The following is a 17,863-nucleotide window of genomic DNA, read 5'->3' as shown; positions in this document are numbered from 1 at the left end:
AAAAGAAAGGGGAACGAAAATGAAAAGAAAAGAAATAGAAAATGAAAAGAAATAGAAAATGAAAAGAAAAGAAATAGAAAATGAAAAGAAATAGAAAATGAAAAGAAAAGAAATAGAAAATGAAAAGAAATAGAAAATGAGAAGAAAAGAAAAGAAACACAAAATAAAAGGAAAAAGAAACAGAAAAGAAAGAAGAAAACAAGAAAAGAAAAAAGAAACAAGAAAAGAAAAGAAAACAAGAAAAGAAAAAAGAAAACAAAAAAAAAACCCTTTAGTACCGGTTGGTACCACCAACCGGTACGAAAGGTCTTTCGTACCGGTGGGTGGTACCAACCGGTACTAAAGGCCCATCGCCATGTTTTAGACTTAGCCGCGCGACAAATAGAGCCCCAAATCCTCTTCTTCCCCGCGCGACACAGCTCCCGACGCGCCGACGACGCTGACGCACTCCACGCCGCCGCTGACGCACCCACGCCGCCGCGACGAAGCCGCCGCCGCCGACGCAGCCGCCGCCGCCCGCAGGTACCTCCCCGGCCCTCTCCTCCTTTTCCGCCGCCCGCATCCACGCCTCCCCGCTCGCGGCGCCGACCCTTTCGTGGTCAGCCTCGCGCTCAAGGCCTGCGCCGCGGCCGGCGACGCCGGCCACGCCGCGTCGCTGCACGCCTTCGCCGTCGGGTCCTCGGCCGTCTCCTCCGTCTTCGTCGCCACCGCGCTAGCGACGCGCTACGCCAAGGCCGGCCGCCTCGCGCCGGCGCTCGGGGTGTGTTCGACGAAATGCCAAGCAAGAACGTGGTCTCGTGGACCACGCTCGTGGGCGCGCCGACGCGGGCGGGCCGACGCCACGACGCGCTCCGCCGCTTCGCTGAGACCGGCGGCCCCGAGGCAGGTCGCGCAGTCCGCGGGTGTCAGAGCGGCGCCGCCGCACGCGGCGTGGCCGTAGGCGAACGCGTTCGGGTACGGGGAGATGCTGTAGGCGTCGCGGGCGCGGGACGACGGTGTGGCGGCCAGCAGGTCGGCGAGCACGTAGGCGAGACTCTCCGCGAAGGGGTCCCCGGCGCCGTACACCGCGCCGTTGCACCGCACGGACAGCGGCGTCGTGTTGGGCGCGCCACTGGCGGCCCGCGGGGAGGAGAGGACGAGTAGCAGCGCGACGGCGATGAGGACCTGGTCCTCTCTGTTGTGCGAGGACGCCATGGCTTCGTCGGATCTTGGGCTACGGGTGTGTGTGGTTGTTGGTGCTCGCGGTATGTGATTGCGAACAGCATCTATGCGTGTGAAGATAGGACGGTAAGGCTGGCCGGCCGGCCGGCGGATGGTCGTTTTCACGGGAGACTGCTCGTGTGTCTGTTTGCTTGCCTCTTGTATGACTGACCATGGGCGGACACACAGGGTGGGCCGGGTGGGCCGGGCGCTCCGCCGCTTCGCTGAGAGGTGGCTCCCGGGCGGTGAGCATGGCGAGCATCATGAGCTTCGCAGCGTGTCGGCGGCGATGAAGCGCAGGTTCATGGTGTAGGGGTCGTTGGTGGAGATGAAGTGGAAGGAGAGGAGCGGGACGGCGAAGAGCGCCACGAAGTGTGGTGAAGTGTGGGGGAGTGTTTTATTTAGGCGAGATGGCAGCTCTGGTTGGACCATCCCTTGTTCCGTTGCTGTAGTGCTAGGCGTGTATCCATACGGCGAGGGGTGTACGGTCGATATATAGACAGCCGCCGCGACATAGAGAGAAGAGCGAGAGGACGAGCGCCGAGTGTTAGGGTTAGGGTCTGTAGCGGTGCCGAGTCCGTGGCGGTGCCGCCGCGACATAGAGAGAAGAGCGAGAGGAGGAGGGGGAACACCGTGTCCGTGGCCGTGGCGGTCCGTTAGGGTTTTTTTGCTTTCTTCATTTCAATTGTTATCCATCTAGCAATCTGTTATATGATCATTACATGATGAATGAAATACAATTGCTTTCTTAATTTTGCAGTGACATTGAGGTATGGAGGACGGCACCTTCGTCCGAGATGAGGAGGGGGAAGAAGCGGTGCAGCGATTGATCTATGAGAGTGCCCGTGGTCCGGAACCCGACGATGGAGATGACAACGAGTACCCCGACTTTCTGAATGATTTTGGCGAGGGACTTGAGTCTGAACAAGTTAGAAAAGACAATGAAGTGTCCATCACAAACTCCGGCGAGGTGTATATCTATGTATCAATTAGTCTGTGTTCATCCCTAGATGCATTCATTTATTTGTATTGCACTTATTAACGAATAATTTTTTCTTTTAGCCTTCGGATCATCGAGCAAGTCTGTTAGAACAAAACGAGGCCCGACGCTGGTGCTAAAGGGCGAGGGCAGGTTAGCCCTCACGGCATTCAAGGCTAATGGTGAACCGGTGGAGCCCAAGGAGTTTTGCCGCAAATTTACAAGTCAATCCGGAGTTATTGTTAGGGACCATGTACCGATCAGCATTCAAGAGTGGCATAAGCCGAAGAACCCGGAGAGTGGTGCTACTTATGTCAACGACAACATGAAAAAATTTCTTTGGGAAACGCTACTGACAAAGTTCAGCCTACCGGAAGACATGACGGAAGGCCAGAAGGATAAAGTCAAGGAATGGACATGGAAGAAGATGGCCATACAATTCCAGAGCTTCAAGAAAAATTTATGGGACAAATATAAGAATGAAGATCCAGTATTCGATGATAATACCGAAAATCTAGTGAAGATAAAAGATCACTGGGCCGCATTTAAGGAGTATAAGAAATCGTCTAAGTTTGTGTCCCGATCGAAGAAAAATACCGAAAATGCTGCAAAGAAGAAACTTCCGCATCATTTGGGGTCAGGTGGCTACAAGAGTGCCATTCCGAAGTGGACAGCGTTTGAGAATAAACTGATGGATCATGGAATCACTCCACGAGACATGGGACTGGCCCGAACGGTCCAAGTTCGGTTGTTCGCTCATGGGGCGGGGTTGGACCCAAAGACAGTGGTTGATCGTTGCGAAGGGAAAATGGAAGGAAAAAATTGAGGCAATTGTACCGAAGCTTGTAGATGCAATTGAAAAGGTCGAAAGGGAGAGTACATTCCCGATCGAGAGAATGACGAGCCGACACTCGCCTGGGGAACCCCGAACATGTTGGACGGGTACGAGCTCGCCCAGGTCTCACCATGAAGGAAGCGTGGCCGGACAGCGCCGACACTTATAGAAGCCGTTCGCGAAAGAAGAAGAAGGACGCCGACATTGTAACGGAGTTGTTATCTAGGGTGGAGGCTCTTGAGAGAAATCAGAGGGCACCCGATCAGCCGCTGTTTCTACGGGATCCACAAGCCGATGCTGCCCCATCTCAGCGAAGAAGCGGTGTCGGTTCCTCGCATCTTGACGGATGTGGAGGAAGCTACCCCGTGGATTATGTCACGGAGAAGACAGATTGCGAGCTACATATGTTAATCAGGACCGCGGCTGTTAAGGTGGCGGTCGGCTATGTGTACCCAAGTGAAGATGGAGCAATGCACCATCATATGCCCATTCCACCTGGTTGTGTTCGTGTCGGGGTGGATGAAGTTGTTTCGGGGTTTGAAAAAGTGGAGCTTGATATTCCTAGAGGTGAAGATGAGAGGACACTGGGCGATGTCAAGCACGGTTTCGCCCTATGGCCGAAGAAGTACGTCGTCCTTTTGCAAAGGCCACCGACTCCTACACATGAGCAGCAAATGCCATCGACTCCTCCTGGTGGCAGTCCTGGTGAGCAGCCAAGTCCACACCTACCTGAGAGGGACCCCAGCGTGAGTCCACCATCTCGAGATCCTCCGCGTAAGACAGCGTCCGTTAAGCGGAACGGTACGCCGCCTAGGAAGAAAGCTAGAAAGGAGAAACAACTGCCGCCTCCTGAGAAGTTACCTTGGGAAAAACTCCAGAGGAAAACGCGGAGGCCGTTCAGGCCGAGGTGAAGAAATTTTTGCACCGAAAGTGCCAGAGATACCTTTCGAGAAGACACTAGATCGGGAGAAAGTTGTGCGTACCGTTGACAATCTATATGACCCTGTACCATCGCCGCCATCTGACTATGCGCGTTCTATTGAAAGGTCGTATGACAAGATGATCGAGGCGACAAAACCCGTTAAATCGGGTATCAGGGAGATAAAAGGAATACACAGTGTCTACCAGCTCGGACAACAACCCGTTCAATCGGTCGCCCCTCTCAAGGTGTTTGACGGGAAGACCGTTCAAAGTTCTCGACAAGACGCAACTGATTATGCCTTAGCTGAACGAGCATATCAGTTTGTTCAAGGGAAAGATTTGGTCGAGAATCTCAGGAAGGTACCAACATGTATGCGTAACTTGCATTCGTGGTACCTTAAGGCCTCAAAGGAAGGGATCGAGACTATCATGGTGCGAGTTAGGGAAGAGCACTACTTCCAGGAGTACTGTGTGAACGTTGACTTCGCCGAACTCTTTCAGTTATATAATCTCCGGGCCCTCGACAAATCAATCATCAGTTGCTATTGTCTGTAAGTGATTTATTTATTTAATTTGAGAAGTCGTTCATTGTCTGCAGATTATAATCTTTTGTGCGCTATATTATGCAGATCGAAGATGCTCGAATGCAAAAGGGACGATATCACAGACATTGGGTTCATTGACCCGAACACAATGCATGTCAAAACCATAGATGATCCCCTCTATAACAAGGATACACCGCAGACTTTGCTAAGGTTTTTGAAGCGACAACGTGACAAAAAGCTAATACTTTGGCCTTACAACTTCGAGTGAGTCTTACTGTCTTATAACACATTATATTTTGCTCACCGTATGTCAAAATTTTAACTAATGACTACATATTGAAACGTGCGTAGGTTTCACTTTATTCTTCTCGTCATCAATTTGGAAATTGGAGAAGTTGAAGTCTTGGACTCACTAAGCAAAGAAAAGGATCTATACGTGTCTTGTTTTTTAATGCTCAGAAGGTAATTTTAATTCTTATCGGTTTGTTTCGTTAATTTCCTGCTTTGAACTAATTGATGACTCTTTTATGCATTTTCTTTTGTCGAGCAGCGTATGGCAAACTTTCATCAAGGAAGATACGTCCCGTGAATGGCCACCGAAGCTGCGATGGCGTGCGAAAGTAAGTAGTACTACCTAGGTCCACACACCTTTCAATTATCATACTTGACTATTGTTTGATTGAATTATATTCTTGTAAAGAAATGCCCGCAACAACCTCCGGGGACCGATCTCTGTGGATTCTTCGTTTGCGAGTTCATCCGCAGAATTGTCAACGAGAGAACGAATAATGAGAGAAATAAAGAGGTACAAAAACAATCTTCACAAATTTGTTTTGTTATCATAAGTTGTGCTGAGTTTCAGTAATAGTTGTTTCATGTATTCATTTGTATCTTATTCTTTTATAGTTGGCAAGAAAGCGGAACAAGCTCTCAATCGATGACCGCTTCATAGCAATAGGCGAGGAATTGGCGGGATTTTTCCTTCGGGACGTCATACCACCACTCGCAGAGCACCACAATGAATGAAGATGTACATGTTACATATATCGTTGACTCGAAGAGTACCACTATGCTACATGTAATAGACATATATAGAGTACGCCTCGGAGAGCACCACTATGCATGAAGATCGATCTTCATGCATAGTGCTACTTAATTTGCGATCTCATGCAATAACATGTGTGTTATATTATATGCACCAACTTGCTATGCATCATCTTGATCTTCATGTACTACCTAAACCCAAACGCGTTTCTGGTGCATCGACGCGATATGAATCAAACCGATATCCCTAAACCTCTCCAAAACCCTAAAAAGCCAATTCCGCCGCGCGAGATTTGGGAAAATTCCCTGCCGCGGGGGGAACCTTTGGTACCGGTTCGTATTACCAACCGGTACCAAAGATCCTTAGCCCTGAGCTCTCCTGGTGGCCCACGTGGAGGCCCGTTTTATACCGGTTCGTAAGCAACCGGTACGAAAAAGGGGGGGGCTTTAGTGCCGAATAATTTGTACCGGTTGCAAAACCGGTACGAATGGCCCTCTGGAACCGGTATAGATGAGCGTTTTTCTACTAGTGTATGCAACTACTAAAACAATGTGTTTATAATTTTATATTAACAGTGTAAATCAAAATACCAAGGAGATCTTGTTGCAAAATTCTATTTTGTCAAGAGAAAAGTGGCGTGGGAAATACTCCATGCAGGTTTGAAGTGCAAGATTGAGATGAACTTCTCAGATATTTGTGCCTTGAGGATAAATTGTCCAAAATATTTAGTAATTCTAACTTCCTTGCTCCAATTAGGTATCTGTGGCGCCACAGTTTTTCAGAGAAAGGAATCCACAACCGTACAAGCCACAAATTTTACTGATGGGCAAGCAACGATTCTCAGGGAATATCCCTGGTGATAGTGGGATGACAAGGAGGTTCCCTGGTGACCCTATGAAATATCAGCAGGTCAAACCACGGAGCCAATCCAGCCGCACAGATCATGCTGTCCTCTCCTGCACAGGTATGTAAAGCTCTTCCTTTATCTTGAAACAAAAACAGGTATATGCCTTAGCTCTACTTTTACTGGATTAAAAAAAAAGATAACTTCATAACCACATGTCAATATGTTCTATTATATGAAAATAATATGAGTTCTGAAAAATTACTAACTTCCATACATGACAATAGTTAATCTGTTATACATATTCCCTGGAAATCAAGGTCAAATAATAGATGCAACAAGTACATGATTTTTTCTACTCCTATGAAAAATATTATATGTGGATCCTTCGTCTCTTGTAACTTGTTTAAGCAGTCTGCGCTGAAAATGAGGGGATTTTTTTTCCCTTTTGCTGGTACATTGGGTTCCGTCCCCCACACGGACTCTCTCTCGCCCCCACGCGGGCGGCGGGGGAGGAAACCCTAGCCGCCGCGCCTCCCACCCCCTCCACCTGTCTCCTCCCTCCTCCGCCGCCGCCAAGGGGCGCGCTCGGGCAAAGTCTGGCCAGCGTCGGCGCCGGTGGGGCCCCTCCTCGTCCCCTCGTCCCCTTCGAACCGCTTTGGCGGCCGGCGTTGGCGGCGGCTGACCGACAAGGAGGGCTTGGGCATGGTGTTACCGGGTACCACGGCGCCGCATCGGTGGTGCGGCGGACGGCATCGAATCTTCTTCAGGCGGATCAGCAGCGTTGGGGTGGGGTCTGGCCGGTGAGAATCGGGCTCCAATTCGGTCGGAGCCGACGATGGTGGCGTCCTCGGGCGTCATCACCTTGTTGAAGGCATCGTTGCTACGGATCCAACCTCAACCACTTTGTTCCGGGGGAAACCCCGGATCTGGATATACGGATCAGATGATGGCGGCACCTCTGGTATCGTTTTCCCTCTTGAGGGCATCGTTCTAGAACAAGTGATACCTGGAGGAAGTCATCTGGCGGAGCGGTGTTCCATCTACTGCGCCGATGTCGGTGGGTCTCGGCGGCATGGTGCAGCGGAGCCTCGGAGACGGACGCAGCGTGATGGACGTACGCTGGATGGTGGTGTCGTCTGGCGTCGTGGTGACATTGATGGCAGGCCTGACAAGGTCAATGCGCTGATCTTTCTTGGAGAAGGGTTCGCGGAAGAAGGCGGTGGTGATTCTTTGACGTATGCAATGGTGTGCGCTGAGGGTCTGCTAGACTGTTTGTGCTTCTCACCCGCAAATGGGCGGCTCTGGAAGACACTCAGGTTTTAGATGATGTGCGTTGGTATGAGGTCAGGGTAATGGCTCTGTTCTTGGACACCCCCTTCATCTTTCTTTAGGTTTAGCGAGTTGTCCCTAGGAAAGTGGCTTCAAATTAATCTCCGTATTCTTCTTGTAAGGATTCGTGAATAATCTAATAAAAAAAGTTGTGTGCATCCTTTGGATGTAGAGGCTGTGGCACTGCTCCCTTTTAAAAAAAAAGTCCGCGCTAAAAATTTTGTTCAAAAAATTGCCCTGCATGTCCATAGGAAGTGCTTATATGGTGAGGAAGTTTAAATCAAGAAGTTTTCTTACTCTTATCTGATTCTCGATGTAGTATGCATATCATAGTTTGCAAATGATCGATCCTATTTATCCGTGTTCTACTTTATAAATCCATGTAGCTTCTCACAGTTCAGTTAATGCACAAAATTTCCGTGAGCAATTGCGCCATTTTGCTCTTGAGAAAACTCGCTTCACTTGTTTTGCTTGCTTAGTCAACTTTTACTATTAACTAATCTGACCGCCTCTTGCTTTCATGCCACTGTAATTGCAGAGGAACCTTCAGCACAGCGAGCTCCACTGAATAAGGACAAGTTTAACTGGAGAAGCTTTTTTCCTAGCACCTCGAGAGACGCAACCTTCATCCGTGTCCAATGCCGGTATCATGAATAATGACTCTGGGAACCGCTTTAACAATCAGATGAATTCTCAGAACTTATCTCGCAGTGCCGATTCCTCATCATTGCCTGGTGAGATGACGGCGTGGAGGACTCCTGGTGACAGGAGGACCAACCAGCAGGTCAATTTATGGAACCAACCAAGCTACAACCATGGACTGTCAAATCAAACCATGATCTAGCAGGAAATACCCCATAGCGAATCCAATGGCAGCCAGACCTTGCTGCCAAACCTGTTGAGCAATGGCGACGGCTCACAGGAGAGAATGGGGCTTGAGCAGATAAGCCAAAACTTGTTGAGCGACGATGTGGCCGTGAATGCTGTGGAGGAATAAAGTCTCTTGAGCACTGTGAACGCGCTCTCCTGCTTGATCGAGCAAGCTCCAGCCCCATCATCGCAGAGTTTCCGCTCGCAAGCAAGCAATAATACTTTTGCTGCTCCTCCTGCTGATGTTGAACCAACCGGGGTGATTGACATGGATGCCTTTGAAAGCGGTGCTGAAGACTGGCTCCTTCCAGGGATGGATTCGTCGAGCTTGGAATGGGAACCATCACTAGAAAATATGACTGCATTACTGCCTTAGAGTTGATTTCGGCCTCACAAGATTTGTAGCTGCCCTGCATTGCACACATCAAACTATTTGCAGTGCTTTTGCCTTTTGTGTTGTTAGCTAAAAATGTTCCTTTTCTGTTAGTTTGTAATAATCCATGTTCTCATTGTTGAGAAATGGCAACTGGTATTCACGGAGGGCCATAGGGCAGTACATGTACATGTGTTACAATGTGCAGGTAAGCCCCTCATACACTAGAGAATACAAGAAAAGGGACTATAGGGACTATACAACTCTAACACCCCCCCTCAAACTCATGGTGGATCAACAACACTGAGTTTGGAGAGAAAGAAACCATGTTGTGGTCTAGTCTGGGCCTTCGTGAAGAAGTCAGCAAGCTGTACCTCGGAAGGCACATAATGAAGAGCCATAACCTGATGCTGCACAGCATGACGCACATAGAATGCATCAACACCGATGTGTTTGGTGAGCTCGTGCTTCACCGGATCCCGCGCAATGCTGATGGCACTAGTACTGTCCGATAAGAGAGAGTCGGGGCGTCAGCAGAAACACCAAAGTTTGCAAGTAACCAGCGCAACCAAGTCACCTCAGCCGTGAAGAGAGCCATCGCTCGCAACTCAGCCTCGGCACTCGAACGAGAGACTGCAACCTGCTTCTTGGTCTTCCAAGCAATGAGAGAGCCACCAAGAAAGACACAGTAGGCAGAAAGAGACTTGCGATCCTCTGGATCGCTAGCCCAGGTAGCATTTGAGTAGGTCTGGAGCTGTAAGGAGCTGGAGCTAGGAAAGAAGAGATGACGGGAGATAGTGCCATGAAGATACCGGAGGACACGAAGGAGATGACTATAGTGGACTGGGAGCAGCCATGAACTGACTCAGAATGTGGACCGGGTAGGAGATGTTAGGACGAGTGACAGCAAGGTAGACAAGGCTCCCAACCAGGTGACGATAGCGAGTCGGGTCCGGGAGAGGATCACCATCAGTGGCACAGAGGCGCACATTGAGCTCCATAGGAGTCTCGACAGTGCGCTCATCACCAAGAGTGGCACGAGTGAGAAGGTCCTGAATATACTTCTCATGGGAGATATATAAGCCATCGGAGGTAGAGGAAACCTCAAGCCCAAGAAAGTAGCGGAGAGGACCAAGATCAGTCATGAGAAACTGATCACGAAGACGGGCCTTGACAAAGGAAATGTACTCAGGGTCATCACCTGTGATGATCATGTCATCGACATAGAGAAGAAGGAGAGTCCGACCACGAGAAGATATGTGGACAAAGAGCGCAGGATCATGTGCGCTAGGGACAAAACCAGCAGAGATCACCACATAGGCGAACCGCTGAAACCAGGCGCGAGGGGCTTGCTTAAGGCCATAGAGAGAGCGCCGGAGACGACAGACCATGCCATCGGGAATGGAGTAGCCAGGAGGTGGCTGCATGTATACCAACTCACGTAACTCACCATTAAGAAAAGCATTCTGCACATCAAGCTGAGAGACAGACCAGCACCTGACAGAAGCAACGACAAGAAGAGTACGAACAGTGGTCATGTGAGCCACTGGAGCAAAGGTCTCATCATAGTCACGGCCATGCTCCTGCTGAAAGCCACGAGCGACAAGACGAGCCTTGTAGCTCTCAAGAGAACCATCAGAGCGAGTCTTAATCTTGTAGACCCACTTGCAGATGATGGGACGAACAGAGGAAGGAGGAGTGACAACATCCCAGGTGCCAGTACGCTCGAGAGTAGCAATCTCCTCAGCCATCGCTAGCTGCCATTCGGGATGAGCAAGAGCATCCTGATAAGAGGTTGGCTCAAGGACAGCAGAAAGACCGTAGTGAGTGGGAGAATAGTGATCAGGAGGAGGATGAGGACGAGCACGAATATGATGAGTCGGCTCAGACGGAGAGAGCATCACACCAGAGGTGGAGGGCATGTCAGGAGGAGTAGTATCATCGTCACGGGGACGACGGGAGTAGTAAAAAGGGTAGGGAGGGACCACCGTAGGCAAGGAAGGTGACATGGGAGAGGAAGGTGTGGATGGTGGGGAAGGTGGTGAGGGAGGAGAAGGTGGTGAGGAAGGAGAAGGTGGTGAGAGACTCGGCAGAGCAGGGACCTAAGGCATAGGAGGAGGCGAGACAGGGATATGAGAAAAGAGATATCATCCACCGAGAAGGAAGAGGAGGAGGGACGCGGGTAGAAAGGACCGGACTCATCAAAAGTGACATCCTGAGATATGCGCATCGGACGACCAATAGGATCCCAACACTTATATCCCTTGTGCTCAGGGCTGTAGCCAAGGAAGACACACTCAACAGATTTAGCAGTCAGCTTGGTGCGTTCGCGTGGAGCAAGAAGAACATAGCAAGCCTAACCAAAAAGATGAAGGGTCGAGTAATCAGGAGTGTGACCAGTGAGACGCTCAAGAGGAATACCACCCTGCAAGGCTGTGCAGGGTTGAAGGTTGATGAGATAGGTGGAAATAGACACAGCCTCAGCCCAGAAGTGAGGAGGAAGAGAGGCAGCGATCATCATCGCATGAGCTATCTCAAGCAGGTGGCGATGCTTGCGCTGAGCCACACCATTTTGGGCATGGGCGCCGGAGCAGGAAAACTGGGCAAGAGTGCCCTGCTCAGCAAGAAAACCACGCAACAGCTGGGAGATATACTCACCAACAGAATCAGCCCGAAAGACACGTATAGGCGTGGAAAACTGAGTATGGACCAAGGCAGCAAAACGCTTATATATCGAGAGAACTGATGGGGTTCGTAGCATAGAAAACAAAAATTTTCCTACCGCAAGACGAATAAATCCAAGATCTAATCTATGGAACACCCAAGATCTAATCTACAAGATTGGAGCAACGAGATTGATGTGAGACTAACCCTCGAAGATTTCCAAAGCCTACGAGATTACATCTCGTTGTTGGTGTAGACGATCGTCCCCAGTGCTGCAATCCGGCAGCACTTCCGTACTCGGTCGCGCGTACGGTGTCGATGAAGCCCCTTCCTCTCCCCGTTCCAGTGGGTAGCGGAGGTGTGGTAGATCTCCACGGAATCCTAGCAGCACGACGGTGTGGTGGTGGTGTGGAGAAGAATTACTGGAGGGCTTCGCCTAAGCCTGCGCAGTATATGGAGGAGGAAGAGAGGGGGCGGCTAGGGTTTTCTGGATGGTGGTGTGGCCAGCCACCCCCTCCCCGCTTTATATAGGGGGAGGGGTCGGCCTAGGGTTCCCCCTGGTCCCCACCTATCCCCTTGGCCGGCGCATGAAGGGGGGAGTTCTTCTCCCCCAAGTCTTCCCCTTATCTCTTCGTTTAAACCATTTAATTTTTAGAGATAGATCTTATCTCTAGATTCAAACCATTTAAACTAGAGATAGATCTTATCTCCAAGGGGGGGCCGGCCTAGGCCCACATGTCATAGTGGGTAGGACCCACCATGCCATGTGGCGCCTATGTGGCCTCTCCCGGGGTGGTGGGCCCACTGGTGGCCCTCTAGAACCTTCTAGAAGCTCCGGTCAAAACACCGGACTTTTCCCGAACCCCGGAAAATGACTTCCCTTATATGAATCTTATTCTCCGGACCATTCCGGACCTCCTCGTGATGTCCTGGATCCCATCCGAGACTCCGAACAAAAACTTTGGACTCCATCTCATATTCCGAATCTACTTATGCGACATCGAACCTTAAGCGCGTCACCCTACGGTTCGTGAACTATGTAGACATGGTCGAGACTCCTCTCCGAGCAATAACCAATAGCGGGATCTGGAGATCCATAATGGCTCCCACATATTCAACGATGACTTAGTGATTGATTGAACCATTGACATACGATGCCGATTCCCTTTGTCACGCGATACTTTACTTGTCCGAGGTTCGATCATCGGTATCTCCATACCTTGTTCAACCTCGTTACCGACAAGTACTCTTTACTCGTACCGTGGTATGTCATCTCTTATGATCCAATCATATGCTTGCAAGCTAATCAGACGACATTCCATCGAGAGGGACGGAGTATATCTATCCGTCATCAGGATGGACAAATCCCACTATTGATCCATATGCCTCAACTCATACTTTCCAAATACTTAATCCCATCTTTATAACCACCCATTTACGCAATGGCGTTTGATGTAATCAAAGTACCCTTCCAGTGTAAGTGATTTACATGATCTCATGGTCGAGGGACTTAGGCAACTATGTATCGAAAGCTTATAGCAAATTGAACTTAATGACTTGATCTTATGCTATGCTTATTTGGGTGTGTGTCCATTATCTCATTCACCTAATGACATAACCTTGTTATTAATAACATCCAATGTTCATGATCACGAAACCATGATCATCCATTAATCAACAAGCTAGTTATACAAGAGGCTTACTAGGGACTCCTTGTTGTTTACATAACACACATGTATCAATGTTTCAGTTAATACAATTATAGCATGGGATGTAAACATTTATCATGAACACTAAGATATAACAATAACTAATTTATTATTGCCTCTTGGGCATATCTCCAACAGTCTCCCACTTGCACTAGAGTCAATAATCTAGTTTACATTTGAAAAGATATAACACCTTGGCCTTCTGGTGCTTATCATGTTTTGCTCACGGGAGAGGTTTTTAGTCAACGGATCTGACTATTCAGAAACGTATGTATTTTGCAATTCATTTGTGTCTCTACGCATCACTAATTTTCCAAATGAGTCGGCATTAATTTTATATGCTTAGTCCTATGGTGGAACCTTAATTCCGCGGTCTGAAAATAAGTCACTAATATTGTCATACACAATATAGCTTCAAAGTTCTGACACTATCGGAACTACACCAAGTTCTCAGAGAACTCCTCGACTTAACATCCTCAGTCATTGTCAAAACAATGACATACTCTGCCTTCGTTTGTAGAATCCGTCACAATATTTAGAACTGATCTAAATCTAGCATAGACTTCTTCTAGCTCATTGTGCTACCTTTTAAACAACACTTAGCCTAATTGAGATTTGAAATTCATTTTTATATGTGACCAAACTAATATCGGTGCAACACCTTACAGCGATTTGTTTGTAATAACCCTATATAAAACTATATATATCCTTGGTTCTTCTTAAACACTCAGGGATATTCTTACTGTTTTCCAATGATCATCACATGAATCATTCTGGTATATGCTCGTAACACTTTAGAGCACAGGACATCTGACTTTGTACATATTATTCGTGATCTAAAGTCACTCATGTGTTTTTTACTTATTGAGTGTCAAATACACTCAAGTCTTGTTAAACCTTCACATGGAAAAGAACACCTTCTTAATATTTGTATATTGAACTACTTCAATATCCATTCTATGTACTTTGACTTAAACTTATTATGTGTTTCAATCTATCTTCATAGATCTTGACACTAAATGTGTTTCAGTCTATATCCTTTTATTGAAGTTAATTCTCAATGAAACCTTTTATTCTCATCAAGTATATAATTACATCATTTATAATCAACGATATGTCATCTACATAAAGTATTATAAATATGTCTCAGCGCTCCCACTTAATTTCTTGCAAATGCAAGCATCCTCATCGTTTCTAATGAAATCAAAAACTCTTTTTGATTATTTCATCCGGTGAAGATTCTAACTCCGCGATACTCATTTCATCCAATTGAAATTTGTATACCTATCTAGTATTCCACAGACCAGCAAAACTCTTGGTTGTATCTAGTATACATCCTTCATACACACTTCTGGTAAGGAATGTATTTCTGCCATCCTACTATTATATCTCATAAAAGAAATATGTAGCGATTACTAGAATAATCCACATAGACTATAAGCATTGCCACGGAAGATCTAATCTTATCGTAGTCAACTCTTTAAACTTTGTCGTAAACAACTTTTTGATAAGTCAAGCTTCTTTAAGGATATTCCATCCAAGTCCATCAGTTTTATAGATCTATTTACTTTCAAAAAGTATTCACCTATCTTGGATTTCATGGCGCACAACCATTTTAACGGAGTCAGAGCCCATCATAACTTCTTTGTATGTAGTCGGTTTATCATTGTTAAAAAACATTCCTTTGTCCACAAATCATTTATTTGATCACAAAATAAACCACATCTACAAGGTTCAATAAGTACTTTGATCTCCATGACTATAACACTTTGTAGACATGGGAGCCATGATCTTCGTAGCTGCTTCCGGAACCATTTCTGATGCTGTGCTACTCTAATCATCATGCTCAGGTTCATGAACCTTATCAAGTTCCATTGTCCTCCCACTCAAATAGTTCGCTAGAAACAATTTCTTTGAAATAAGTAAGAAACATCGACAAACACTTTTATCTTTGTCTCCATAGTGGAAAGAATTCCCAATCAATTCTCTGGGATAACCAACAAAGACATTCATCCGATTTTGGTTGTTAACTTATTTACTTATGCTATGCATACCAAAATTTAAGAAAGGACTATTAGGGTTTATATCCATGCCATAACTCGTATGGTGCCATTTCAACGGATTATGATGATGCTCTATTTAGTGTAAAGTGGTAGTCACTAAAGCATAATCCACAAAAATATAATGGCATCATTTTATTTTATCTCATCATTGACCCAACAAGGTTTGGATACATCTCTCGGATACTCCATCATCACTATGATACTCCAAGAAACGTGAGTTGTAGAATAATTTCATAACTCTCTTAGATGTTCGCTAAAACTCGTAATTCAAATATTTCCACCATGATCCAATCATAGATATTTGACTTTTCTATTACGATGATTTCCACTTCATTCTGAAATTTATTTGAATCCATTCAAATGTTTCAAACTTCTTCCTTATCGAATAAATATATCCACATATATGTACTCAATTCATTGTTGGAAGTTTTCATGAAGTAGAAGAATCTCCCGCACACAACTATGCCCAGTGAACCACATACATCATCATGCATGTTTCCACTAAGTTAGTTACCCGTTCAACTCTTGGCCTATGAACGGTATTTAGGTCATTCTCCTTAGAAGAGATTTGCAAGCGCCAAACGATTCAAAAATCATATGACTCCAAAAATCCATTCAAATGGAGTTCCTTCATGCGTTCCTTTCTAACATGACCTAAATGGGGGTTCCACAAATGAGTGGAATTCACATTATTTGCCTTATGGCATTTTAGCGTCAGTGTTATGTATGTGTGCTTCACCATAAAGATTTATAATTACTTATCCATCGTACATGGAATGTTGTTACAATTTGAACAACTCATTGTTTTCATTTAACCAGAACAAAACAACAATTATAAAGTTCTTTATTATAAATCTGAATGGCTAGACAGAATGCCAACGACGAACATAATAACACTTTATTTTTGTTCCAGACGTGCATTCCTATCACATTCCTTTTCAGTCACTTAGGCCATTGTATTCTTGTATTGCGTTGTTTTGTATGACACCTCATACCAAACAATATGGTACTAATACCCAAGAATTTCATTGTGAGACCAAAACCAAGGAATACATTCTTAACATGTATATCTTCTATATACACCTGAGCTAGACTTTCTAGTCTTTTCTTTCTTTCTGCCAAAAATCTTTTGTAGTTTCTCTTTTAGATTTCCTCATTCTCAGAAAACACTTCATCTTCAATAACTTCTAGGTCCATTGGTCAAATACCAATAACCTTGAGGTTCTTACTTTGAAGTTTGATCATCACATGATAAGTGTTCCAGATTTCACTATTAGTAACCTTTTAATGTGATGAACAATTTCACTCATAATTTTTATCCATCAAATCATGATGTCTTTTCGAGACCATGTCTGTACATGCTAGGCTCGTAAAGTTTAACCTTAGTATTCGCATGTGCAAATCTGGCTTGCACCCGTTGTATGCACACGTAGAATCTATAACATCCGATCATCACGAGATGCTTCGAAGCGACGAGTCTTAGCAACGATGCATACTAAGGACGATCATTTCATGGATATGCGAATATCGTTAGTGCCCAACTAGTTGGAGGATCGAGACGCCTGGCGTCTTCAACCTTCGTACATTCCCATAAAACTTATGAGTTTATGTAGTCTCTCACTAGATTATATTCAATCATCTTGCAATAGGGTCTTAGATATCATATATATCTCATACCTTGCTTATTTCTGAAAACAAAATTTCCAGCTCCTTACTTTTCAAACGGATTTGAACTTCAAGTTTCACGGAGACAAGATGATTTAGTACTAATTGAAACCATTGCTCTTTGAATCATCAATGTGAGGTTTACTAAAAGTTTGCATTAGGACTTAATCATATCTTGATTCTTTAACAATACGGTACCAGTCCGTAAAGTTACTTGTCAGACTTAACAGTATTTCTATCTCAATTACAAGACTAGCGCATGGTAGATAACGGATGCCAATTCTACAAATTTAATTCAAAATACTATTCAGACTATGTTCATGATAATTAGTTCATGTTTTAATCTAATTACTAATGAACTCCCACTTAATACAACATCCCTCATAGTTGTTAAGTGGCACATGATCCACATCCACTACACAAAAACCGATCATCACGTGAGATGATGTAGCTTCAATGGTGAACATCAACATGTTGATCATATCATCCATATGACTCGTGTTCAACCTTTCTGACGTGGGCATTACCCTTCGGGTAACCGACATTGCCCTATCCTGTATTAACTAGTTGGAGGCCCATGAAGGCACTTGGAGGCAAGGCGGGCCACCTGGATGGCGTACCAGAAGATTCCTTGGTGGGCAAGACGAGGAAGCAGCCGAGGAAGGAAAGATTAGATTTAAAATTACTGTAAACCTAGTCGTACTCGGTGAGACCTCTTGAGACCTGGCCACCTATATAAAGTCCAGGAGAGGGGCTGCCGAGGGACACAATCAATCTTAGTAATCTTAGCCATCAAAAGCTTAGAGCTAGGTCACCAT

The 17,863-nt window shown here is 46.1% G+C and overlaps 1 protein-coding gene across 1 annotated transcript; it reads right to left on the bottom strand.

The window, feature by feature from the left end:
* Positions 1–723: 723 nt before the first annotated feature.
* LOC127303855 (uncharacterized) lies at positions 724–1,220 on the bottom strand. The gene has a single exon (XM_051334563.2). The coding sequence runs from the start codon at positions 1,192–1,194 to the stop codon at positions 724–726; it is 471 nt and encodes a 156-aa protein (XP_051190523.2). The 5' UTR covers positions 1,195–1,220.
* Positions 1,221–17,863: the final 16,643 nt, after the last annotated feature.

The sequence above is a fragment of the Lolium perenne genome, chromosome 7 (genome assembly GCF_019359855.2).
Source record: "Lolium perenne isolate Kyuss_39 chromosome 7, Kyuss_2.0, whole genome shotgun sequence".
Classification (NCBI taxonomy): Eukaryota; Viridiplantae; Streptophyta; class Magnoliopsida; order Poales; family Poaceae; genus Lolium; species Lolium perenne.
The sequence above is the reverse complement of the archived record's forward strand: the minus strand, read 5'-3'. Positions and strand labels throughout refer to the sequence as shown.